This window comes from Schistocerca cancellata, chromosome 9, assembly GCF_023864275.1.
Source record: "Schistocerca cancellata isolate TAMUIC-IGC-003103 chromosome 9, iqSchCanc2.1, whole genome shotgun sequence".
Lineage (NCBI taxonomy): Eukaryota > Metazoa > Arthropoda > Insecta > Orthoptera > Acrididae > Schistocerca > Schistocerca cancellata.
This window is the reverse complement of record NC_064634.1, coordinates 219,441,319-219,467,463: the sequence shown is the minus strand read 5'-3', so window position 1 is coordinate 219,467,463 and position 26,145 is coordinate 219,441,319. Positions and strand designations below refer to the sequence as shown.

General features: G+C 43.6%; 1 protein-coding gene across 1 annotated transcript in view; it reads left to right on the top strand.

The window, feature by feature from the left end:
- Positions 1 to 5,195: 5,195 nt before the first annotated feature.
- LOC126100525 (cuticle protein 18.6-like) overlaps positions 5,196 to 26,145 on the top strand; it is a 174,061-nt gene continuing 153,111 nt past the window's right edge. Inside the window, exon 1 of the mRNA XM_049911140.1 lies at positions 5,196 to 5,306. Coding sequence (XP_049767097.1) covers positions 5,256 to 5,306 — 51 coding nt within the window. The 5' untranslated portion in view covers positions 5,196 to 5,255. The remainder of the gene's footprint in view (positions 5,307 to 26,145) is intronic.

The following is a 26,145-nucleotide window of genomic DNA, read 5'->3' as shown; positions in this document are numbered from 1 at the left end:
GTGCACGTGCCCGTCGACCTGGGACCGGACCGCAGCGACGCACGGATGCACGCCAAGACCGTAGGATCCTACGCAGTGCCGTAGGGGACCGCACCGCCACTTCCCAGCAAATTAGGGACACTGTTGCTCCTGGGGTACCGGCGAGGACCATTCGCAACCGTCTCCATGAAGCTGGGCTACGGACCCGCACACCGTTAGGCCGTCTTCCGCTCACGCCCCAACATCGTGCAGCCCGCCTCCAGTGGTGTCGCGACAGGCGTGAATGGAGGGACGAATGGAGACGTGTCGTCTTCAGCGATGAGAGTCGCTTCTGCCTTGGTGCCAATGATGGTCGTATGCGTGTGTGGCGCCGTGCAGGTGAGCGCCACAATCAGGACTGCATACGACCGAGGCATACAAGGCCAACACCCGGCATCATGGTGTGGGGAGCGATCTCCTACACTGGCCGTACACCACTGGTGGTCGTCGAGGGGACACTGAATAGTGCACGGTACATCCAAACCGTCATCGAACCCATCGTTCTACCATTCCTAGACCGGCAAGGGAACTTGCTGTTCCAACAGGACAATGAATGTCCGCATGTATCCCGTGCCACCCAACGTGCTCTAGAAGGTGTAAGTCAACTACCCTGGCCATCAAGATCTCCGGATCTGTCCCCCATTGAGCATGTTTGGGACTGGATGAAGCGTCGTCTCACGCGGTCTGCAAGTCCAACACGAACGCTGGTCCAACTGAGGCGCCAGGTGGAAATGGCATGGCAAGCCGTTCCACAGGACTACATCCAGCATCTCTACGATCGTCTCCATGGGAGAATAGCAGCCTGCATTGCTGCGAAAGGTGGATATACACTGTACTAGTGCCGACATTGTGCATGCTCTGTTGCCTGTGTCTATGTGCCTGTGGTTCTGTCAGTGTGATCATGTGATGTATCTGACCCCAGGAATGAGTCAATACATTTTCCCCTTCATGGGACAATGAATTCACGGTGTTCTTATTTCAATTTCCAGGAGTGTATCATGAACCATACTTTAAACTTGACTAGAATTCCCCTCCACTAAGAGGGTTTAGCCCTCAACAACTCCATACAAACAGCTCGAGGTCCTGGTAATATGCCATTTAAGAATTGTTTAACTGTCTCCTGTGCCTCCGCTATTGTTATATCCTTGTTTTTTGTGTCATGTTCTATGCCTACAAAGAAGCATATGTCTTTAATGTAGGATCGTTTTCTAAACAGTTCTTTATAGTATGTCGTCCATCTGTCTAGGCCTATCACCTGTGAGCTTATACTATTTCTGTTATTTATTCTTGGCTGTTTAACCGTCTTCCACGCTTCGTTGGAATTTGAATCCTCTATGTAGTTATTCATTTCTTCACATTTAAGTTCCTGTACTGCATTTTTTGCGCTAACTACAGCTTTTTTCGCATCTCCCCTCACTCCTACATGCCTACTTGTGTCACCAGTCTTACTACTCATAAGCCATCTGGTGTATGTCTCTTTTTTCTCCTTGCCCTTTCTGCGGTATCATCATTCCACCAATCGCTTTCAAATTTGCGTATTTGTTCTCAACTCCTCCGAGATTTTCGTTGACCGTTTCACGAATAACTGTCATCATCAGACTGATGTAGCTTCCCATTGAATCTAAGCTCGTATAAGAGGGCAACTGAAGGCTCCTACGGTAAACGTATATTGTGGTTGATCAAATTTCTCTCTATTCTCATTGCAGTTGTTTTGGCACTTACTGATTTTCTGGATGGGGAACAATAGAACACACAGAAACAAGGCAGTTTCATGTTCCATGGACCATATACACATCGTTCAAAATGATCCAAGAACAGTCGGTGATTCTTTTAAGAAATCTGTTTACCATTTCTTCTGTTGCTGATGTATGCTTGAACTGATAACAATTCCGCAAAAAGAATTAATTCTGCTTGTATATTAGATGTAAGATCGTCTACATGTATGATGAACAATAGTGTACCTAAGACTGAGCCTTGTGGAACGCCATACGTGATTCCTCTCAGTCAGATTTATGCCTCCAAACTATACTGGTTGAATTACCAAATAAAATCTCTTGCGTTATTTTGGTTAGATGTGACGTTATCCGATGGTTAGCTATATCGTCAGTCCCACACAATTTCAATTTATCTAGGAGGAAACGATAATTCACATAGTCATATACCTGATTTAATGGTTCTAAAATTTGTGACTCAAGGTGTAAATGACATTCTCTGTAAAGCAACTCTTTTGAAACCCAAACTGTGATTTGTTGAGCATATAAGCTGCGACACACTCGCTAATTGAACAGTGACACGAAAATACAATAAATTTCCTTTACTTCGCATCTACAGTCACAAATTTTTATGTCATTAGACTACCGGTTTCGGTATATAATGACCATCTTCAGATCTCTTTTATAAAAATATGTCCTAATATTATGGAGTCATAGTAGCATTTGATTATGCCACTGTGGCTCTAGCATATTCGGACATGTTTTTATGGAACAGATCTAAAGATGGTCGTTATAGACCGAAACCGACATTCCGATGACATACAAATTGTGACCATAGACGCGAAGCAAACGAAATTTATTGCTGACGATAGTATTGTTGCTAAGCTAAGATACTATTTTACAATTTGTCACTTTCCAAAAAATTTTGAAAAACGATGTCAGTAGTGAACGGTCGATCCAAATTCCACTCGCCGGTAGGCTCTGGAATCCTCCACCTAGGCACGATTTCTTTCCTTATAGTAGGCGCTCTTGAGCTTTTTCCGACGCACCCCATCTTCTGAAACAAATATTATCCCCTCCCCCCCCAAATCACCTCCTATTGCTGATAGGAAGAGAAGAAGACACAAAAAATAATGTATATACTTCCATTAAATTCGTTTTTTTTCCTTACTAGTACTTTTTTAGGGGAAGGGACACTCCATGAGTCATTTCCTAGACAGATCTTGTTACCGCTGTGAATCAGTAACACATCCACGGGAATGGCGGATCTTTTATCTCTTTATTTTAAATCTTTCTCACTACACTAAGAGCCAAAGAAACTGGTACATCTGCCTAATATCGAGCCCTCGCAATAACTCAGAAGTGCCGCAACACGATGTGGCAAGGACTCGACTAATATCCGAAGTAGTGCTGGCGGCAACTGACATCATGAATCCTTCAGGGCTGTCCATAAATCCGTAGGAGTACGAGGGGGCGGAGATGTCTTCTGACCAGCACGTTGTAAAGCATCCCAAACATGCTCCATAATGTTCATGTCTGGGGAGTTTGGTGACTAGAGGAAGTGTTTAAGCTCACAAGAGTGTTCCAGGAGCCACTCTGTATCAATTCTGGACGTGTTGGGTGTTCCATTGTCCAGCTGGAATTTCCCAAATCTATCGGAATGCACAATGGAGATGAATGGATGCAGACGATGAGACAGGATGCTTGCGTACGTGTCACCTGTCAGAGTCGAACCTAGACATATCAAGGGTGTCACAACACTTCAACTGCACACGACTCACACCATTACAGAGCCCTCACCAGTTTGAATAGTCCCTTGCTGACATGCACGGTCCATGGATTCATGAGGTTGTCTCAATAGCCATACACGTCCATCCGCCCTATATAATTTGAAACGAGACTCGTCCGACCAGGTCACATGTTTCCAGTCATCAACCGTCCAATGTCGGTGTTGACGGCGCAGGCGAAGTGTAAAGCTTTGTGTTGGGCAGTCACCAAGGATACACGATGGGGCTTTTGACTCCGAAAGCCCATATCGATTATTTTTCGTTGAATGATTCGTACGCTGACACTTGTTGATGGCCCAGCATTGAAAAATCTGCAGCAATTTGCGAAAAGGTAGCACTCCTGTCACGTTGAACGATTGTCTTGAGCCGTTGTTGGTCCTGTTCTGCAGGATCTTTTTCCGACCGCAGCGTTGTCGGTGATTTGATCTTTTCTGTATACCTCATATTCACGGCACACTTGTGAAATGGTCCTACCGGAAAATCCCCTACTTCATCGCTACCCCGAAGATGCTGTGCCCCACCACTCGTGCGCCGGCTGTAACACAACGTTCAAACTCACTTAAAGCTTGATAATCTGCGATTGTGGCAGCAATAACCGATCCAACAACTGCACCAGATAATGGTTGCCTTATATAGGCGATGCTGACCGCAGCGCCGTATTCTGCCTGTTTAGCTACCTCTTTATTCGAGTACTCATTCCTATATCAATTTCTTTGACTCTCCAGTGTGCTGCCACTGAATATAGAGTGACTCCTGCAGCGTGACTGAAATCAAGTGGATAGTAACAACGGCTGCGGTCAACAACGTCTCCTTGTGGTCATTGTTGGAAGGAAGTGACGGTCATATTATCAAGCGGCTTATTGTCGTTAGTGATTGATAAATTTCAGGTAAGCAAGCGGATGATCGGCGAGCGGGTTGTGTGATGAAATAATTACTCTTCATTTTTCTCAGAGTTCCTACTGGCAGGATCTACTGGTCGATTCTTGTGAAATAAGACAGCAAATTAACTATGGCGGAGCTATCTATCTTGGTTCATGGCTGTGATAATCAGATGCTAGCAATATTTTTTTCACTGGAAGGCTTTTTTTTTAGCTAATACAAATATTTCAATGGAAGTCGGCGGCTTCCTATTTTGGAGACAAGTGCTCCAGCCCTATAGCATAATGAACAGCAAATTTGTGGTGGATATTGTGAATGATAACGCAGACAGGCAGGCACAAATCTATGAACGGTACTGTCTTAAGGTATGGACTGATTTTCTCAAACGGTTCAAATTGCTCTGAGCACTGTGGGACTTAACAGCTGAGGTCATCAGTCCCCTAGAACTTAGAACTACTTAAACCTAACTAACCTAAGGACGTCACACACATCCATGCCCGAGGCAGGATTCGAACCTGCGACCGTAGCAGTCGCGCGGTTCCGGACTGAAGCGCCTAGAGCAGCTCGGCCACCGTGGCTGGCAATGATTTTCTCCTACACTACTATAGTATATGTATACTGAATGATCCGCATTTAACTTTTGGTTCCATAAGATGGTCCAGCAGTTGTCAACGTTGTGGGCAGAATGGAGCCGTACAGAAGCGAGCGGCCGGCTGTGGGTGTGTTGGCCGCGCGCGCCCGCATCCTTGCCGCTCCAGTCCGCTATATAAACGCGCCGGCCGGCGGGGTCCTCACGCACTCCGTCCGCAGCGCGCCACTCTCCACGCACCGGGCACCACGCACCACGCACCCGCTCCTCATGGCTCCGCCGATGATGCTGGTCGCCGCGACGGTGTTGCTTCTGCTCAAGGTCAGTCACCCCGCACGCTCCACTGTCCTCCTGAACCAACCGCGTGGATTACTTGTGCAACCGTTCCGTTCAGTGTCAATAAAAACACTTTGCTTTTATACCACAAAGTACGTCTGTTGCTTATTGCTTATTCTAAACACGAACAATATCGCGATCCCGGAGGAGAAGAAGATTCTAATAAAGAACCTGCACAGATTTAGGACAAGAAAAAATACGAAATACAGCTTGCTTTTTCTTGTAAATACTAGACGCTTCTTCCCTGACTTCCGAAATCTTTACGCTACTGTGCCACACTGTCAGTCGATAACTGTTATACAGAGCGACCGAAAAGTGATAGTAAATGTGTCTATAAATTAGAGATGCACTGCATTGTTCCGATCAACCATCGCAAGATAACACCACAGTTATTACTGCTAATAAATGAAGAGAACAATGTAACGGGTACAGGTCGCAGTGTCTACGCAGTTCAGCACGCGATAAAATTACCGTTCGCCCTTGAGCAACGAGTCTTCATTGTTGATGCGTATTACCGGAAATGGACGACTCATGTCGCTGTTACTGAGAGACAGAAGTGATGACACTTTCTGCAGGACCTGACCATCATTTTGCAGGACAATGCTCAAGCACGTACAGTGCAAGCTGTTTCTGATTTGTTTAGCTGATGGGGCTGCTAAGTGCTATACCACCTACTGCACTCCCCTGACTTAAGCCCCCGTGAGTTCAACTCGATTTCTAAACTGAAGGAAACACTTCAAGGCATTCGCTTCAGAACTGCTGAAAATTCGTCTGCTAGTAGACCGCAGCGCTAGAAGTGTCAACGCAACTGGCACTGCTAAGAGTATCCTTCCACATCGCTGGCAACGGGTAATACACAATGCTGGTGACTACTTTGAAGGTCAGTAAAACTTTGAAACACTTGTCTATTTTGTACGAGCTGTAAATAAATAGCTGCCACTATTAAAGTTCCAACCCTCGTAATTCCCTGTGACAAATACGTCCAGATTCGATAGAGGTTTGCCAGTTGTTCGTGCCAACATGTTGTAGGACCATTTCGTAGGAATGATGCCACAATGCTGAATAATTCAACAGTAGTGAAATTGATCATCTATTCCCGTGAATACAAGAAGTAAAGCCTATAAATCGGACATTTTGACAGACGCTAAACTGGCTGACTGGTATGATGTTGCGATCGCCGTCGAAAGGTCTGAGGGGATTATCTGACCAATCTCATGTTTCGTATGATAGAGCTCAGAAAGTTAAAATTTTGTGTTTGTCGTCATGGTTGCAGTGTACAGGATCTGAAGGCGCTGGATGAAGAAAAGCGTCTAGCGTAATGTGGGCTATGTGGCTTCCGTAATTTGTTGTCGTCCATGGAATCGCAGAATTAGACCATTCTCTGATGAGGTATGCATTCTCCTTAGTGCATACTTGAATACGCAAAAAACTAGAATTTAGTCAGGAGAAAATGCGTAAGCCTTTCATGAAATCACCTTCCGCTGTCAGATAATTTAAGTATGATGTGTCGTACTGTGGCCCCTATTTTGTTTGAAGCTACGGTGAACAGTGCGTTGTACCAAGACATCACTACACAGTTTATTTCGCTTCTTGACGCTGATGAACATTATTTTTGGTTTCCGTCAGATCTTGTAACTCCGTGGACATCTATTAATTTTTTTGTGCGTCATACAGAGTATCACCGGAAATACATGACTGGCTCAAAGAATTTAGAGACAAAGAACATTGCAGTGAACACAAAACAAAATAAACTATAGTAAGGACAGGTGTCCTATAAGGAAGCGTAACATGATCTCCATTATTTTAAATGTGCATAAAGCTTTTATCAGACAGCTATATTATCAAATTGCGGGTTTATGCTGTCTTCAGGAAAGTAGTGTCCCTATATAATTTTATGGAAATATGGGACGGTTGTAGACAGTGTTTTCACAGGTGTTCAGAATTTAAGGTTCCGTGAGTCAGCCACAAAAAGAGGGTGAATCGTACATCATAAAATTACAAGTAGTAAACTTCTTGCAAATGTTACATTGTTCAAATGTTTGTGGGAGTAATACTGCGAAGCCATTTGAAGTGGGACAAAGGGACAGAATAGATAGTAGGGAATGCCGATGAAAGACAAACTTGTTGGAAGGGTTCTGAGACGATACGTGCCTGTGTACAGAAAACCGCATACGATACACAACGCTACTTCTGCAGTTCTAGAGCACTGTCTCAGCATTCGGAATTCCTGTGAAGTGCGCTTGACAGCAGGCACAGAAAGAATTCAGCAGCTATAATGGGTACAACACATTCGAAATTGTACTAGAAATGTAACTACGTAGATTTCTGCGGCAAAAGAGATGCTCAGATAGCTTAAAGGGTAATCTCTGGAGGAGAGATGACTTTGTTTCCGCGATACCTTGTCGGGAAAATTTTAAGAATAGTTACTAGAGGAAGACTGTGCAATGATTTTGCTCCTTCGTTCGTATATCTCGTGCGTATGTCACGAGAACAACGTGTGAGAGACAGTGGCGTGTCCCAGAGCATACTGACAATTATTTCTTACTTTCTACACACGCGATGGAATAGGGCAGGAAGAGGCTAACCTTGGTACAAAAAACCCTCCGCCATGTATTGTATAGTGGATGCCAGTCTGTCTAATTTCAACACGCTTCTCTAACAAAACAAAAAAAAAAAAAATATATAAAAAATATCTGACTGGAGAGCGCACGAGAATGCTAGTCACATAATTCCCTAGAAGATCCTGAACATCTTCAGGTCTACGATATATCATAAAGTAACGTCGGAAATGTTCGGATATTCGTAGCTATGATTATGACGCTAGTATTTTCTGACGGTAGTTTCTGAGCCAGAAAATCACTAACTTCTGATAATTTTTCATTGGATATGTGTCTCACAAGCGCTCACACGACGTAACTTTAAATTTTGCTTATAAAATGGTCAATCCAGCTACGTGTTACTACTTGTGCCTAATTATTTCACACAGAACTGGAACAATCATTCTGGTCCCAAATATGAACACAACTGATTATTTTCAAAGTTATATATCTTCCACTTAAGTGCTTAGTGACAGAAAAGGATAGACTAGATTTCTGTCCCACGGATGTTCATTCTTAAAGGTTGATGTCCTATCCGCCTATAAACGTAAGAAACAATGTATTACCACAGTAGCTCCAATACAATTAAGTTTTAGTCGCAGCCTTGTCGAATTAATCGACCCAACATTCAGGTGAACTTAAGTAGCTAAATCACGAAAACGAACTACTAATAGCTACATTAGAATACGTTCTCGACTTCTTCGGAGCTGAACACCTGTATTTTACTGCTACTTAATAGATTTGTTTTCTTGGCAAGTGCGCTGCCCATTAAGCAGCCATGATTTACGATTTCCGTGATTACGCGAACTGTTTTAAGCAATTAGTAGCGTGGATTAGTTCTCGAAAAGGCAAGGCTTGACAACTTCTACATTCGCTGTCCATATGAGTTCGTACAATGTCACTTAATGGAAGCCCACTGTTGACAAAGCATTAAAAACTAATAAACCTTGGAAGGAAAGACTTTTCCACAGTGTTCGGAAGTTAATAATAGTGACTTTTCAGTTGGTAGTTTATGGTTCGTCATTAAATGTGTCTACTAGCTAAGTTGTATTTTCATTGAGACGTCTTTTATCTATGGCTCTATTTCCTTCTTTACGCTGTAATGAATGTTAAACCTGTAAACATCGCATATTACTCATGAGACAACACATGAACATAGTGTTGTCGTACTGAATCAATAGCTGATCTCGGCAGCTATGAAGTTGTTGAGACTTTTACTGGTTAGATTTTCTACTAGATAAAATTCAGCAGTAATCGCGAAATATTCTATCCCAGTGCTTTGTTTAAATTGTAAGACGTTTGAGAACAGATAAAAGAGGCATGCTCTGCTCCGTTGTATTTGCAATCATATTTTTACTGAATTACGAGCGGAGTCGGTTCGCTAGTGCAATACAGTGAACGAAAGTACTCGTACTATGGATGCCACATAAGCTATGCTCGCTGTCTTCCAGTAGCAGCTTGTCAGCCCTGGTAGTGTAGTGGTAAAGCGCCTGCCTGGACACCCCTGAGGTCGCAGGGTCAATACCGGTCGGACCACGGAAATTTTCAGTTTGGTCCTGAACTATCCTTCTCCTCTCAACAACGTGAATAGTCGACAGGAAAAATTACTCATTCGAATTCGGCGTTAAGCTGCAGGTCCCCTTACCTCGGTTAGATAGTGCGTAGCCCGCATCTCGTGGTCGTGCGGTAGCGTTCTCGCTTCCCACGCCCGGGTTCCCGGGTTCGATTCCCGGCGGGGTCAGGGATTTTCTCTGCCTCGTGATGGCTGGGTGTTGTGTGCTGTCCTTAGGTTAGTTAAGTTTAAGTAGTTCTAAGTTCTAGGGGACTTATGACCACAGCAGTTGAGTCCCATAGTGCTCAGAGCCAGCCAGATAGTGCGTAGATTAGGGACATACAAGTCGCCGAAAAGGGGTCCAATTGAAATACCATTGAGCTTCGCTAAATTATTAATATTAGTAGCAACTTGCAGGTTTCACTACAATCTAAGATATCAGAAAGGCTGACAGCGGCGGTAGATGGTAAACCTGAGTGTAAGTTAACTAATGCCTCCATTGTGAGTGAGCGACTACACATTATATTCATTTAAAGACTTCAGGTAGCAGAGTACCGAGACGAAATGAAACGAAAAATTGTTTGCTTACAACTAGAACACATGAATCATACAACTTAATATATTCTGGCAGTAAATAGAACGTTTGCGCTTGATAGAGGAATGAAATCACTCTTTTCACTTATGACATATCATTATAAACAAACTGTAAATATGTATAAAGTACGCGATGTAATAAGCGTTTTGTTGATCTTCGGAAAGAAGAAAAAACTTAAAAATGTATACAAGTGCGCTATTTCTATCGTGGCAAAGGCAGTGACTGAGTGTTTACGTTAACCAAATACTGTTACTTCACCTTGATAAGAACAAATTAGGTGCTACATGGGCCCAGAATATATTCGTCGGAATTCAGGTGAAAATGGCAAGAAGACTCTGCGCTGAAATATCGTGGCAGGAAGTTGCAGACAAACGGCAGGTCCTGAATCTCACTCGAGCACCAATGCATATAGCCACATCAGAACGCCCCTACGGAGGTTCGACCTTCCAAGTGAGTTTGTAACATACTTACACAATTAAAGGTCGAACTAAAATCGCCATTAAAATAATAATCTTATTATGTACTAAACTGTCGAAAACTGAGTTGACGAGACCTTATCTGTTTGAAGTACGAGACAGTCATACTGGAATGAGGAAAAACTAATATCCATTACCCTCTACGCTTAAGTTCTATACAGGCGTTATTAATTTCGAACTTCTGTTGTTGATATCCGAAAGACATTCCTGATTTGCATTTCGTTGGTGACAGAGAGGCGTGCGCACAGTGTAGCTGAATATCTATTGAATATTTGTGCCGTGGGTAATTATATGAGGTAGACATCCAACAAGATTCATACAGTGGATAGGACACAGAGATCACACACCTAGCCGTTTCCCACGATTTCCCCAAACCAGGTCATTCCAGTGTCTGAGTGCCTCCTTTGAAAACGTCGCAAATTTCCATTTAAATTATAACTTTATGTATAAGTGCGTTAAAGTCATATTTCATTTCACCCTTCATTTTTTTCACTCCTGCAAGAAACTAAGTGTAAATTATCATAACCTATGGTCACCGGAGCAGATAGAACAGCCACGCAATTACATTGTTTCCTCTTTATCGATAAGAGTGGATTTCGTTTTGATGTCCAAAACTTCCAAATTCAAATTTTTATTGATCGATAAAATAGTAACATCTTCGTCATTATTGTCCTAATAGTTGTATTGTACTGGCATTCATGTTGCACAGTGATTCTGTAGAGCTCTGGTGGCGAGGCCATTAGACATTGGTTTTGTCCATGTTTCTTCCTCTGTAACCCTTGCTCCGAGAATTGTTGACAAGAGCCATCAAATGGTTCAAATGACTCTGAACACTATGGGACTTAACGTCTGAAGTCATCAGTCCCCTAGAACTTAGAACTACTTAAACCTAACTAACCTAAGGACATCACACACATCCATGCCCGAGGCAGGATTCGAACCTGCAACCGCAGCGGTCTCGCGGCTCCAGACTGTAGCGCTTAGAACCGATTGGCCACTCCGGCCGGCCGACAAGAGCCATCAGTGGAAGGGATGTTGCAGTATCTACAGATATCCATGTAAGTAGAAAGTATCTGAAACATTTCTATTACTCTGTTGCTAATGAACTACAGCTTCATTTGAAAGTTTTAGTTTCCTTCCTTTCCTCCTAGCGGGTAATTGAACAGTGATGTGATTCGTTCTCCAGCTCAGGTTACAAATCCGTCATAGCTTGCCTCAGTGAAACCTTCTGTCACTGTTGCTGCCAGTATGGAAGGCATGTAATGAAATCAGCCGTTCCCTTTTCAAGGGAACCATTCGGGAATTTCCCTTAAGTAAGTTGAGGGCACAAAGCCTAAGTAAGAGCTCGTGATCATTTTTGCACTTTTTATTATAAAGTTATTACAAGGGCACAATTTTAATTTCATTGATAGCTAGTTTCATTAGATTCTGTTGAAACATTAAATGAAAACAGAAAATTAGAAACATATTACATAACAAAACTGCTGGATAAGTACAGTACAACAAAAAATTACGTGTATTTTTTCGGATACGTTGTAACCCGTTAGATTTGAATGCCATACACAAGTGTTCTGTGAAAGATAGCAGACGAGTACTTTTTAAATCAAGGACAAGGGGGCTTCAAAAAGTAAGTTACACGTTATTTTGGCAAGCCAAATAAATTTTATTAAATGCTGCGTTACACTTGAAAGTTACACATACATCGCACTATTTTTCAGCACAGACACCAGGAATCTGTAAACAACGGTCGGAACTTTCTACAAATCCTTCAGTTCCTAGACGACAGAAATCCTCTCACCGGTCACGGAGCCGTCCCAGAACCGCGTGTGAACGTCCTCATCGCTGGAAGATCTCTGCGTTATAGGTCCTCGATTGGCTGGACATTGCAGTCGGTGTAAATGGTGTTACTCCACGTTCAGTACCACCCACGTCTGTGCAGCCTTGGTCAACTTGTTGGCACTATTCCACTGTGATTGAAGACGACATTGTGTTTGCCCCCATGTATCTCCAGTATATCACCGCGAAACAGCGTAGAATTAAGACCTAGATATCCATTCCCACTTGCCCATTCTCACTCACTCACTCAGCCTAATTAATTATCTCTTTGTGTCCCTCTGTCCCCTGTCTCACAGCCACAATCTCCTTCGTTCTGTTTTGTTACTACTGTCTCACTTTCCACTGTCTCACTTTTGCTCTCTCTTACTGCTACTATCTCATTTATTCCTTTCCGCTGCCGCTGTGTCTTTTCGCTGTCATTATAACTGTCTCTTCCTCACTGTCATTATGACTCTAGCTCCCATTGTCACTGGCTTTCAGCAACTTCCACTTCCTCTTTCTCTTTATGTCTCTCCCAGTGGTGCTGTCTCCTTCACTATTTTCCTAGCACTGTTCTGTCACTGTTAACCATGTTCCACTGCCACTGCTTCCCCCTCCTCTCGCGCTACCACTGCCTCATTCGCTCATTCTAACGACTGTTTACTATCTTCCAGTATTTCTTACTGGCAATGTCTCCTTCTCTCTCAGCATAAATGGCGTGAATTTATCGCATGCCAAACTTTTTGGAAAAGTTTTTGAATTAGCTGAGAAAAGTAGAATGAAAAAGCTGATATCCCTTTTCAGTCACAGTCTTTTAAACAGGAGCACATTCCCTTTCTTGCGCTTCGTTAGGTGCATTTTTTCCGCCGATTCCCTTCTTTTCTCTGCTACAGAAGGATGTGTCATTCACATGTCATTCACTCTATAGGTCAGTATAATTTTGATAGTTTACTTATGTGAAACTGAAGTAATGCAAAAATAATTTCACACATCATGCCAAATTTTAGGAGCACAAAAAATTTGCATGTGCATCAGTACTGCAATATGGGGTTCCCGGAACCCATACAATGATAACAGTGATGCTCTAGAGCATGTTTCTCCGTCCACTTCCCTGTATAAACTAAGTTTTCGCCTCATGCCGGATTTTACGTGTACAAGTTAACCACTGCATCTCCGAAACGAATAAAGATAGAAGAAAATTTTCAAGGTTGTTAGAGATCGGGATCTTATGGATATATGGTAAACATTTCAGCCATTTTCTGTGCGTAGCCGTCTTGGAATCAGAGACTACGTTTTGCTACCCAAAAACAATATTCTTGGAGTGTTTCTCGATAAAGGATAAAGATTTTTGAAAAAGAGATGACGACACTTCTAGATAACTGTCTAGAGAATATCCCGTCAATATTAGTTATTTATATATCGGCTGCACACCGTAGACCACGTCTAATGCAGAAGAAACCAACAGATTTGTTCCATTTGCCTGAGCTGGAGAAAGTGTGTTGACCCTGTACTGCAGGGTAGTCACAGTAAGTTGATGCTTCTGCTGGTTATACAAATGAAATCTAGGGCAAGGGCTATCCGAAACAATTTTACACTACCTTTCTATCACCAACAGCGCACGACGTATGAGCCCTGGGAAAATGTCGTTCTTGCGCGCAGTGTTTTGGAACAGCATGGTAAAATCATAAAGATAAGTAATTAAGGGAAATATAGAAAATCTAAATTTGAATAGACGAACAGAGCTTTCAAATCCGGTCCGCCCAAATACGAGTATAATGTAAACCGCTCCGTCACCTCGTCCGCTGATGGCGGTGAGAAACTGTCACACATTTGGCAGGTTTTATGATTTATGGGTCACGAGCGAGAATTTATGGTGGCTGTCAGCGGTTACAGCATACTTAGGTGGTTGCTCGTGTACGCACGGTCTGCGTCGCGGGGCGTGGGCCCCGCTTTGCAGGGGTGGAGCCGCCAGCGGTGTTCCCGCGCGCCAATTAGGCATTCGCCGCGCCGCGCCGCCCCGACCTGCCCAAGGCGGGCGACCTCGGCCCATCCGCGGCCGTCCGCCACTTTGCTGCGCGCCTGCGCCGGCCCGCCGCCCAACGCCGTGATGACCGCTCCTCACATTTCTTATACAGCCTGATGCGCATGTTGCGTGGCGTTTAATGAGCAAGAGGGTCGTTGCGCCAATTCTGGCTCGTAGCCAGCATAGGACGTGGCACCCAAAGTTGTTTGCGTCTGAGAACACTCTTATTTACGGTGATATGTTTGTCGGTCTCACTGTTCAGATTCAAGCTCCGCGTTCCGGCCTCTAAGGACCATCCAACGTCAATAAGGCGCCGAGGTATAGTCTGACAGCGTTATGCGGATGAGCTATGGAGGAACATGTTGTTAGCACACCGACGAACTGCGACTTCTCATTCAAGTAGCTGCTCAATGGGCGTCATGAGTATGAGTGTCCTCTGTTGCATTCCTCTTACGAAGATAAAACTGAACATGCCATCCGAATTGTAAACAGACACACTCACTGCTCAGAAGTGGACCTCATTATCCACATGTTGTCGGCTAGTTGACACATATTTTTGTTGTGATCTGTTTACTGTAGTTATTGGCCGATTCTAAGACGTAGTCGTCAGCATCCTGAATTCACCACAATCTGGTGTCGAAGAAAGTTGTATTTGGTTCGTAAATATACATCTGCTATCCGCAATATGTCCTATGAGGAGTGGGGAAGGATACTTCACGTGTTACTTCCCCTACGCAGCCCCGCACCATCTATCCTCTGCCCTTCCAGTCCCATTCGCGATTCCGTGTAAGTCTCCGAACTAACTCTAATTTCTCTGAGGTTTACCTCGCGGCAGTTTTGTGACATCAACAGCGTAAACCGTAACTTAAAAAAAAAAGCTGACGTGAGTGGAAATATGCGATTACAGAGGCAAAAATCTGCACTAAACACGTCCGCAAATAACCGTTGGCGAGGTAATTCCGAATTTGTGGTTACAAGGAACCACAGACTTCAGTATGAGCTATTGTCCTACTTGGTACAAATTTATTTGAAATTTTAAGGTCCAAGTTATGTCATCTTTCGAACTGCGCTCAAATTTCACCATTGTCGTACCTTAACAAGAAATACGCAGTACAGTCACATTAATGTGACCACCGCCCACGCTCGACGGCGACATGTAATAAACACTCACAGACGGCAGGTGGCAGCACTAGCAGTGGAGGGTGTATAAAGCGAGTCGGAGGGGGGATGTGGAAAACAGTACAGTCGATGTCGTAATGCGGAATAGGAGCGATTTATCAGATGTCCAAAAGGGAATGATCACTGGCCTTCGGGCCAAGGGTGGAAGTATCTCCGAAAAATGTAAGTTCTTAAACGGTCCGCGTGCATTCTTGGTTTAAATATACCTCGCATAGCAAAATGGCATTATCCAAAACGTTACCGAGGTAACTGTAGTGCGCTATGCGCCTTAGATAAAAGTGGTGAACGATGGCTGCGGAAGTGAGTACGGGGGGAAGAATAGATGTGCAACTGTTGACCGCCAAGATGAACCAAAGTGCTACCAAGAGGGTCTCCTCAACGAATGTTCAGTGAACGCAGCTGTGTACGTGCCTCTGCAGCAGGTGCCCTGTTGTTGACCCATGCTGACAGCTGTTCATCGGCGACGAAGGCTGTAATCTGCACGTCAACACCGGAACTGGACGTCCATTTAGTAGCGACAGGTGGCCTTTCAAAGGAATCACGTTTTATCCTCCTTCGGACAGACGGTCCTTGGCGTGAACGTCTAAAAGCAAAGGGGTCCAGGCCGGAGGAGGAAACGCTATGGTTTTTGGGAATGTTTTCGTGGCGTTCTCTGGGCGACCTCGTCATTCTGGAAGGCATAATGGATCAACACAACTATGCATCTACCCTGGGGGTGGTGTTCACCTCTACGGGCAGTTTGTTTTTCGTTAGCACACCAGAGCAATGCAAAGTATCACACAGCTCGCAGTGTACTCGAAAAGCATCGGACACCAAACTCCCCGGATTAAAACCCAATCGAGAATTGTTGTACCAGCTCGATAGGCCTGTTCGCGCCATGGATCCTCGGAAGAGAAACCCGGCACAGCTCGCCGCGGCACTGGAGTCGACGTGGCTCCACATCCCTTTCGGTACCTTCCAGAACTTCAGTGACTCTCTTCCTGCACGTCTCACAGTGGTTCAGTGCAAAATGTGAGTATTCAGGCTTTTGACAGGTGGTCACATTAATGTAACTGGACTTCAATACTTTACATATTTTAAGTTTGTGCACACTCAAACTTGTTAAATGTGTCATCTCCACGCATGGATGCAATACTGCACTGTATAGTGAGTTAAAAATTCTTTCAGACAGCGTCGGATCATCTCATAGAGCTTAATAAGACTGTTCAGTTCGTTGCTCCAAGTCCTAAACTTATCAACGGGGGTGCAAAATCCGCCTACGGTTTTTTCTTGGAAGAATGTGATCAGCTAGAACCCCTAACCACACATTCAATGAGAAGCGTTGCTTATATGATGACTAATAAACTGTATGTGGGTTAGCCCAAATTTAAATGCTGACTTAATCGAATATTTAACGTGCGTTTGCACTAAACACGACAGTATCTCTTACTGGGGTGACAACGGCTCTTAAACACACATTCGCAATTATCTCGCAAACAATTCGCTGACTTTAACGTTTTTGCTTCTATTATCGTATCCTTTCGGCGCTATCAGTTCTCACCCTTATCTATGATACGCCCTCTATTGTCTACAATCCAACACTATCATTTGCTCCAGCCATCCCCCATCCTCCTGTTATCCATATTTCCACAGCCTATTCTCTCAATTCCATTCGCGACTTTTGTTAGATCTCCACATGAATTTACCGAGCGAGGTGGCGCAGTGGTTAGACACTGGACTCGCATTCGGGAGGACGACGGTTCAATCCCGCGTCCGGCCATCCTGATTTAGGTTTTCCGTGATTTCCCTAAATCACTCCAGGCAAATGCCGGGATGGTTCCTCTGAAAGGGCACGGTCGACTTCCTTCCCCATCCTTCCCTAATTCGATGAGACCGATGACCACGCTGTCTGGTCTCCTTCCCCAAACAACCAACCAACCAACCATCCACATGAATTTCTCTGACCGAGGAAGGTCGGGCCTTGATTAGTACACTGGACTTGCACCTGGGAAGTTGGAGGTTGAGATTCTTGTTCGTCCATCTAGATTCAGACTATACGTAGTTTCCCTGAATAACTTAAGGCAAATGGCGGTATGGTTGTTTCGGAAACGACGCGGATGATTTCCTTCCCCATTCCGAGATCATGCTGCATCTTTAACATCACTGACGAGCTAACGTTCATTCCTTCCATCTCATCGTATGTTTATGCCCCTCGTGGTCATGTTGTGAGATGTATGTGGGTGGAAGTAACGTGTTTCTCGCAAATATGCTTTCGCGAAGTGTAACACGTCTTCTGTAACATCTGCCGTTGAAATCAGATGTACATATGTGTCGTGCTTTAACGCTCGTTATACAAAGTAATTACCAGACACATTGCGCCCCATAAAACCTTCCCTATTATTCTACCTAATGAGTGATCCAGATTGACGAGTAACACTCAATAATGTATCCAACGAAAATTTTATAGGCTATCTTCTATATTGATCAGCTATATTGCAACGGGATTCATCGACTCTGTCATCTTCACTTCCTTTTATTAGTGTCATAATGTCGTCCCACTTCAAATCGCCCTGATACCAAATATTCGAGGGTTGCTATTGTTTCCAGTGATTATTTGCTAATCCTGTAATAAAATCTTCCGCCTGTTCACGCCCATTACATGACATTTTGAAGGCCATCTGTCAGTTCCTGCACCAAGTGAATGTTCTCTGGGGCTTTTCTTATACGCAACAATATTCTTCTTTTTCGACCACTGGTCATTTACGTATGTCCTAAGGAGTAACAATTCTCTGAGACGTCCTAAGTGTACGACCAAAGCTCACACTGTTTGCTAGTTGAAATGGGGGAGGGCGGGAGTAGATAATGCGTTTTGCTAAATCAAGAGAGCCGCCCAGGCATTAAACTGTAGCCGGGCTGGATTCCTGGCCGGGTTGGGGATTTTCTCTGCTCGGTGTTTGTGTTGTTCTCATCATTTCATCATCATAATCATCATCATTATCATCATTCGTGACAGTGAATAGATTGGGTTGTGTAAAAATTGGACTGTGTAAAAATTGGGACTTTCTATGGGCGCTGATGGCCAAGCAGTTGAGCGACCCACTAATCAAACATCATCATCATCATCATTAGACTGTATCGATATAGGCAAATTGCAGGAAACCTAAAGGACATTCACCAGAGGAGCCTTTGAACCACCGTGTCTCGAACAAAAGTCTAATGTCCACCGTCGCTCCCTTTCATTCTCCTTTCTTTGTTGTGCCACATGTTTTCGGAGATTAAGTCTTCTGAAGGAATTAGTCTTCTGAATACGGCACTGCGTTCAACCCCAATACACTCGTATGCAAAACTTAAGGACTAAGGTAGCTTTCGCATCATGTGTATCACAGCTCAATTGAAGATGCAAAGAAGTGTTACAGTGTACCACAGAAGGCAACTGAAAGAAATACCCAATGAAAGCAACAAAAATGTCACTTTTATCCAAAGGCAATAATTACACTGCAGTCACTGCGATTCATGATGGTCCCCTGGCCATTACAAGAGGCAGGTTATGGTTCTTAAACAGACATGTAGCGCCATAGACGGCAAAGCATGTTCTGCAACGTCTTCCCATACTGACCTGGAGGTTGGTAAGGAATTCTTGAGGTAGGGCGTTCCATTCCCCAAACAGCGCAATTGGCATCTGCAGAATGTTCACTGGCGCATGTGCACGTGCAGCGATATGTCTCTCCAGTGCGTCCCACAAGTAATCGATGCGATTTAAGTCCGAGGAACGAGCAGGACAATCCATTCATCGAATAAGCACTCGTTCCAAGAGCTCCTTCACCTGCGAATTCGATGTGGTCGCTCATTGTCATCCATAAAATGGACGTCAGGGCCGAATGTAATCCCAAAAACACTCACGTTGGGGAAGGGTACAGTGTCACAATATGGTTTACAGGAGATTGTACCGTGTTCAAAGATATGCAGGTCAATAGTGCGTCGGAACATAACGGCTACTGCTACTGTAGTCGCTCTTCCAAACTGCATCCCATACGAGCAAACCATTTGCGTCTGTACCTGTGGTTACTCGTACTTTGGCTCTGATTAGAAAGGCATAGTTCGATGTAGTCAAACACCACTGGCCAATAAAACTGCTACACCATGGAGATGACGTGCTACAGACGCGAAATTTAACCGACAGGAAGAAGATGCTGTGATATGCAGATGATTAGCTTTTCAGAGCATTCACACAAGATTGGCGCCGGTGGCGACACCTACAACGTGCTGACATGAGGAAAATTTCCAACCGATTTCTCATACACAAACAGCAGTTGACCGGCGTTGCCCGGTGAAACGTTGCTGTGATGCCTCGTGTAAGGAGGAGAAATGCGTACCATCACGTTTCCGACTTTGATAAAGGTCGGATTGTAGCCTATCGCGATTGCGGTTTATCGTATCGCGACATTGTTGCTCGCGTTGGTCGAGATCCAATGACTGTTAGCAGAATATGGAATCGGTGGGTTCAGGAGGGTAATACGGAACGCCGTGCTGGATACCAACCGCCTCGCACCAATAGCAGTCGAGATGACAGGCATCTTATCGCATGGCTGTAACGGATCGTGCAGCCACGTCTCGATCCCTGAGTCAACAGATGGGGACATGTGGAAGACAACAGCCATCTGCACGAACAGTTCGACGACGTTTGCAGCAGCGTGGACTATTAGCTCGGAGACCATGGCTGCTGTTACCCTTAACGCTGCATCACAGACAGGAGCGCCTGCGATGGTGTACTCAACGACGAATCTGGGTGCACGAATGGCAAAACGTAATTTTTTCCGATGAATCCAGGTTCTGTTTACAGCATGATGAATGTCGCATCCGTGTTTGGCGACATCGCGGTGAACGCACATTGGAAGCGTGCATTCGTCATCGCCATACTAGCGTATCACCCGGAGTGATGGTATGGGGTGCCATTGGTTACACGTCTGGGTCACCTCTTGTTCGCATTGACGGCGCTTTGAACACTGGACGTTACATTTCAGATGTATTACGACCCGTGGCTCTACCCTTCATTCGATCCCTGCGAAACCCTACATTTCGGCAGGATAATGCACGACCGCATGTTGCAGGTCCTCTACGGGCCTTTCTGGATACAAAAAATGTTCCACTGTTACCCTGGCCACCACATTCTCCAGATCTCTCACCAATTGAAAATGTCTGGTCAATGGTGGCCGAGCAACTGACTCGTCACAATGCGCCAGTCACTACTCTTGATGAACTGTGGTATCGTGTTGAAGCTGCATGGGCAGTTGTACCTGTACACGCCATCGAAGCCCTGTTTGACTTAATGCCCAGGCGTATCAAGGCCGTTATTACGGCCAGAGGTGGTTGTTCTGGGTACTGATTTCTCAGGATCTATGCACCCAAACTGCGTGAAAATGTAATCACATGTCAGTTCTAGTATAATATATTTGTCCAATGAATACCCATTTATCATCTGCATTTCTTCTTGGTGTAGCAATTTTAATGGCCAGTAGTGTAGGATCGAGGCACACACGTCTGCCCTCATGCCCCATAGCTAATGCTCTGCAAATAATAACCTGTAGTTTTGATTCTGCAGTCAAATAGTCTATGCATTGGCTAGAATTGAGAGTTAATAAAATACACAGTAATACAAAATAAAAGTTAAACGAATAATTTAATAAAAAAGTATCATTTCATCGTCTTTACGTGACGCAAACGACAGAGAAATACGTTGAAGAATGTTTATTCGAGAATGGACATCTCAAATAAATCGGAAGTGGTCCTATGATATTCAGTTAAAGCACAGACAGAAAATACCCTTATCAAATGCAGTACACTTACATTGAGAGTGTTACGAGAACAGTAGCAAATTCCTGAAACTAAATTGTAATCAAAGATACGTGAAAACCAAATCAATTTTGTAAACACAATGTACAGAATATTCATCAGCTCAAACACGTCCAGAGTTGAACATGATGATTTACAAATCATCACACACAATACAAATCATAGTAACCTGTAATCTGTCTATCCTCCGTTCCGTAAAATAAGCAGAAAAATTTAGAAGTCTGCTCTGGATCACATTCAGACCTCTAGAAATATAAAGCTTCTTCACAAGTGAGGTAGCGGACATTCATCACCCAGAATCAAACACCTACATTATTGAATAACACTCGTTATTACAGCCAGGTTTGCCTGTTTCCAGAACTCGCGTACATGTCCAAAATCAGTCCCGTGAGCTCTTCATTCGAAAAGTCTCTCCAAGTGACTTCCAAAGGAAGAAGAAAGGAGGATTTGGCTTAAAGTCCCGTCGTTATCGAGGTCATTAGAGATGGGACTTGATTCTCATAGTGTTCCGCTACTTGCTGTCTTTCCACTGGCTGAAGGCCATCGCCGCCCCCCCCCCCCCCAAAAAAAAAAACAACATCGATCTATCGATCTATAGTATACAGACATAACTCGACTCATCTTGACCACTTCATGAATCAAACTAATATATTACAGCAATACTTACATACAGAAATGTTGTAAACATTCAGTCACACTCAAATCATTCACAGTAAATGTAAATAAAGGTTTGTCCATTAATAAAGAAGGCAGCATTCTTGCGCAAGTGCGCTCACGGTGATGAAAACTGATTATCGTTAATATCGTTTGAGCAATAATTTTGGCATGGTTGTCAGAAGTGTCATTTGGCGCACTTTTCCAAAGGTGGCATCAGCTAACACATGCGACTGACCACTTCTTAAATTACCGCGATTTTATGTTATGAAGTTAATATATAAATAAAGTTACTGACAAGATAGTTAACGGTTCATTAGATAAATACACGAGTACAACGAAATACGAGGCATTTATGCGGCGTTCATTTGCTACTTAATTGTGGAGGATACAACGTTCTGACAAACATTCGCATAATGAAACGTAAACACAATGTAATAAATCAAGAAATAAAATAGACGCAGATACATAGCTTTCAGCGACGATAGCTATAGTGCAGAGCTATCATCTGAGATATCGTAAGTTGAAATAGCATGAATCACTTAAAATCTATTAATTCAGAGGTTCATTATGAAAATATTTGGTCACTACAAATTACTAACATTTATTGTTTTATAGGTACTGAAATTATTGTTGTGTCATTGGATGCGTATCATTTTTCTGTGATCGACGATGTATTCAGATTTGCATTAATATTTTATTGTACACTATTAAATACTTTCAAAGCGCTTCACCTTTTCTGACGCTCCGACATTTTTGGAGCATAGTCTGCTGGAAAAAGGCATTGCTGGCAACAGCCTTTCAAATTCGCAGCTTTGGGTTTTACCCATTTCCGACGAGCTGCACGTCAGCAGCTTATGTATGCATATGTGTTTCAAGTTTTAGTCTTGTGCATATAGAACTTCACATTTCTAGAAGGCCGCGCGGGGTAGCCGCGTGGTCTTGGGCGTCTTGTCACGGTTCGCGCGGCTCTCCCCGTTGGAGGTTCGAGTCCTCCGTCCGGCATGGGTATGTGTGTTATTCTTAGCGTAAGTTAGTTTAAGTTAGATTAAGTAGTGTGTAAGCCCAGAGACCGATGACCTCAGCAGTTTGGTCCCATAGGAACTTACCACAAATTTCCAAAATCGGTAGAAGCTAACTGTGTTGTATTCTTAGTAGGTACGATTTCACATTTTTTTCTTCCCACTATGGCATACTCAGTGATAAAACAAAGCAGCAGGCTTTTACCAGAAATATTGCCCCTTAGACAATGTGTCTAATAGTGTATTTTAAATACGACAGTATGCCATCTTAGGCACTGTATAACATTAAAACACTTGATAATGGCACTTTCTGTTTCACTGTGGAGTGGGGCAGGAATTCTTCGATCGATCTGCCGCCAGTTGTGTTAGTTCATTTAGCGTTACCCAGTCACAGTCTGGAAACAGGAACTCATGTACAAATTAATCTGTGTCGTCCCCTGCAAGAAGATAACCAACCTAAATGACGATATGTTGTCAAATAGAACCTTCCAAGTACTGATGGGGAATGAGAGAAGTAAACAGATGAAACTCAATAATGGACCCCCACAAGGCTCTGTCCTTGCGCCCCTTCTTCAGCGTTTACATAGCTGACATGCCTGCAACCAGATCGCGCAAATATGATTATGCTGAGGACTGGGATCTGGCAACAATCCACAGAAATATAGAAACTGCCGAAGATGTCCTTACGAGTGACCTAGGGATTCTCAGCGAATACTTTAGAAAATGGAGGCTACAACCTAGTGCTACAAAGACGGAAGTATCTGCCTTCCATTTGAACAACAAAATGGCCAACAAAAAACTACATGTATACCTAGAAGGGAAAATACTAAATCATAACAAACACCCAAAGTACCTTGGGGTTACCCCAGATAGGACACTAACACTCAAAGAACACCTGACGAAACTTAAAACACGCAACAACATATTGCAGAAGCTCTGTGGTACCACTTGGGGCTCCACAGCATCTACCTTAAGAACATCCGCCCTTGGCTTGGTGTATCCAGTTGCAGAATACTGTGCCCCAGTGTGGCTCAACAGCAAACACACGCACATGGTAGATAGCCAACTTAATGCAACAATGCCATTTATATCAGGCACAATCAGGCCAGCTCCTACAGTGTGTCTGCCCGTTCTCAGTAACATAGCCCCTCCTAACCTGCGCCGAGAACACGCTGTGGTTAGAGAATTTCAAAAAATCATGACCAAACCTCAATTACAAATCCATGAAGATACTCACGACATCCAAGGAAACCGACTCCGGTCTAGGCATCCTCCACTAAAGACCGCGCAGGCGCTGCACCAAACCAACTTTAAAATAAATGACCGATGGAAAGAGGAATGGGAGAGCAGAACAGCAGTAAACTGCCACAGTATGCCATGCACCTTTAGTAAACCAAAAGGATTTGATTGCGCTCGCAAAGTTTGGTCAACTCTTAATCACATCAGAACCAACTGTGGGAGATGCGCCGACTCCTTACACAGATGGGGTAAACTTCCTTCGGCCGCTTGGGACTGTGGCGCTGAGAGACAGACGGTCAAATACATCGTGCAGGAATACCCACTAAGGGCATATGAGGGTGACCCACAGGATTTCCTAATGGCGACCCAAGACTATATATTATCTAAACTGGACGTTTGTTTGTGATTGATCTTCTGCGAGTGAAAATTTACAACTGGTGGTGTCCTTATATACAAACTGTTATTTATTGTTCTGTTTATACATATGTGATTTTTTTTAAATCGTGTTGTTTCTGTAGTTTTTACCGTGATGTTATGAGCCACACGCTAAATAAATAAATGGCACTTTGAAGCCGAAATCATGATCATGTAAATGTAATACTGCAAATAAAAAACAGCCTAATGGCGGTACTGACCTTAAAGAAATATATTATGATTGTGGCCCCACGTTATTAAATAATTATTAGAGATCCAGGCTGGCTGGCCCCCGCCGTTAATCCGCCGGGCGGATTCGATCCGGGGCCGGCGCGCCTACCCGATTCCAGGAAGCAACGCATTAACGCCCTTTTTTTCCACTCTCGGCTAACCGGACGGGTCGTGGTTATGACAGTGATTATTATTAGTATACGTATCAGTGCACAATTTAATAAACGGTCATCATTACTCTGTCAACGATGTTAATGTTAGGCTAGCTCAGTAATTTGCTCTGACTACCAAATTGTTAATTATGCCTCCAAACGTGCAAGAAAACTGCTCATAACAATGTCTAAATATTTATTCAAGTAGCTTCACAGCAAAAACAGACTTCTCTGGTGTTTTTAGGATAATTTTCTACTTTTCACTTAACTTTGATAGCATAGTCTTTACAGGACTTCATTTGTGCTTCGAAATACATTGTACATATTACTCGTGTTCTTAATTGTAATTTAGAGTACTGTGGTATACAGTACGTTAACCTGCATCCATCTCGGCGGTTTTAATAATCTCTTGTACTACTATGCCTTACACTAAGATATGATATCTTAGCTGGTCTGAGACTTCAGTAATTGTCAATAGTTCAATGAATAATTACTTTCAGCAGTTTTAATACTCTCTTGCACTACTATGCCGTACACTAAGATATGTTATCTTACCTGCTCTGAGACTTCAGTAATTGCCAATAGTTCCATGAATAATTTCTTTCGTGGTATTGAGCAGGGAGCGAAGTGCGAGTAGGAGGAGATGGAGCAAAAAGCATTCACAAATAAGTAGGAGCATAAATCACTGCGTAGCATGAGGTGTCAGCTGCAGGGCATCCGCAAATCCACATGATGCCAATTACAACTGGGATTTATGTTCTGTCTACCACCAAAAGTTATTTACTAGCGATGCGGCGTCAGAACTCGTATTCCGGACGTCAGACATTAGTTTTACTTTCTACTGACCATGAATAACGAACCAAATAAAACGGCTTAAGAAGTGGAGGTCAACGGACTAGACACGGTGACAAAATGAAAGTGAATGTCTCCAATTCAGAAGGATAGTGCTTTCAGGTAAGCCACCTGTTAACAAAAGCTATTTTCGTTGACAGGTTAACAGTATTCTGTACGTCGATATTCGCGATGTGACATAAAAATATGATACG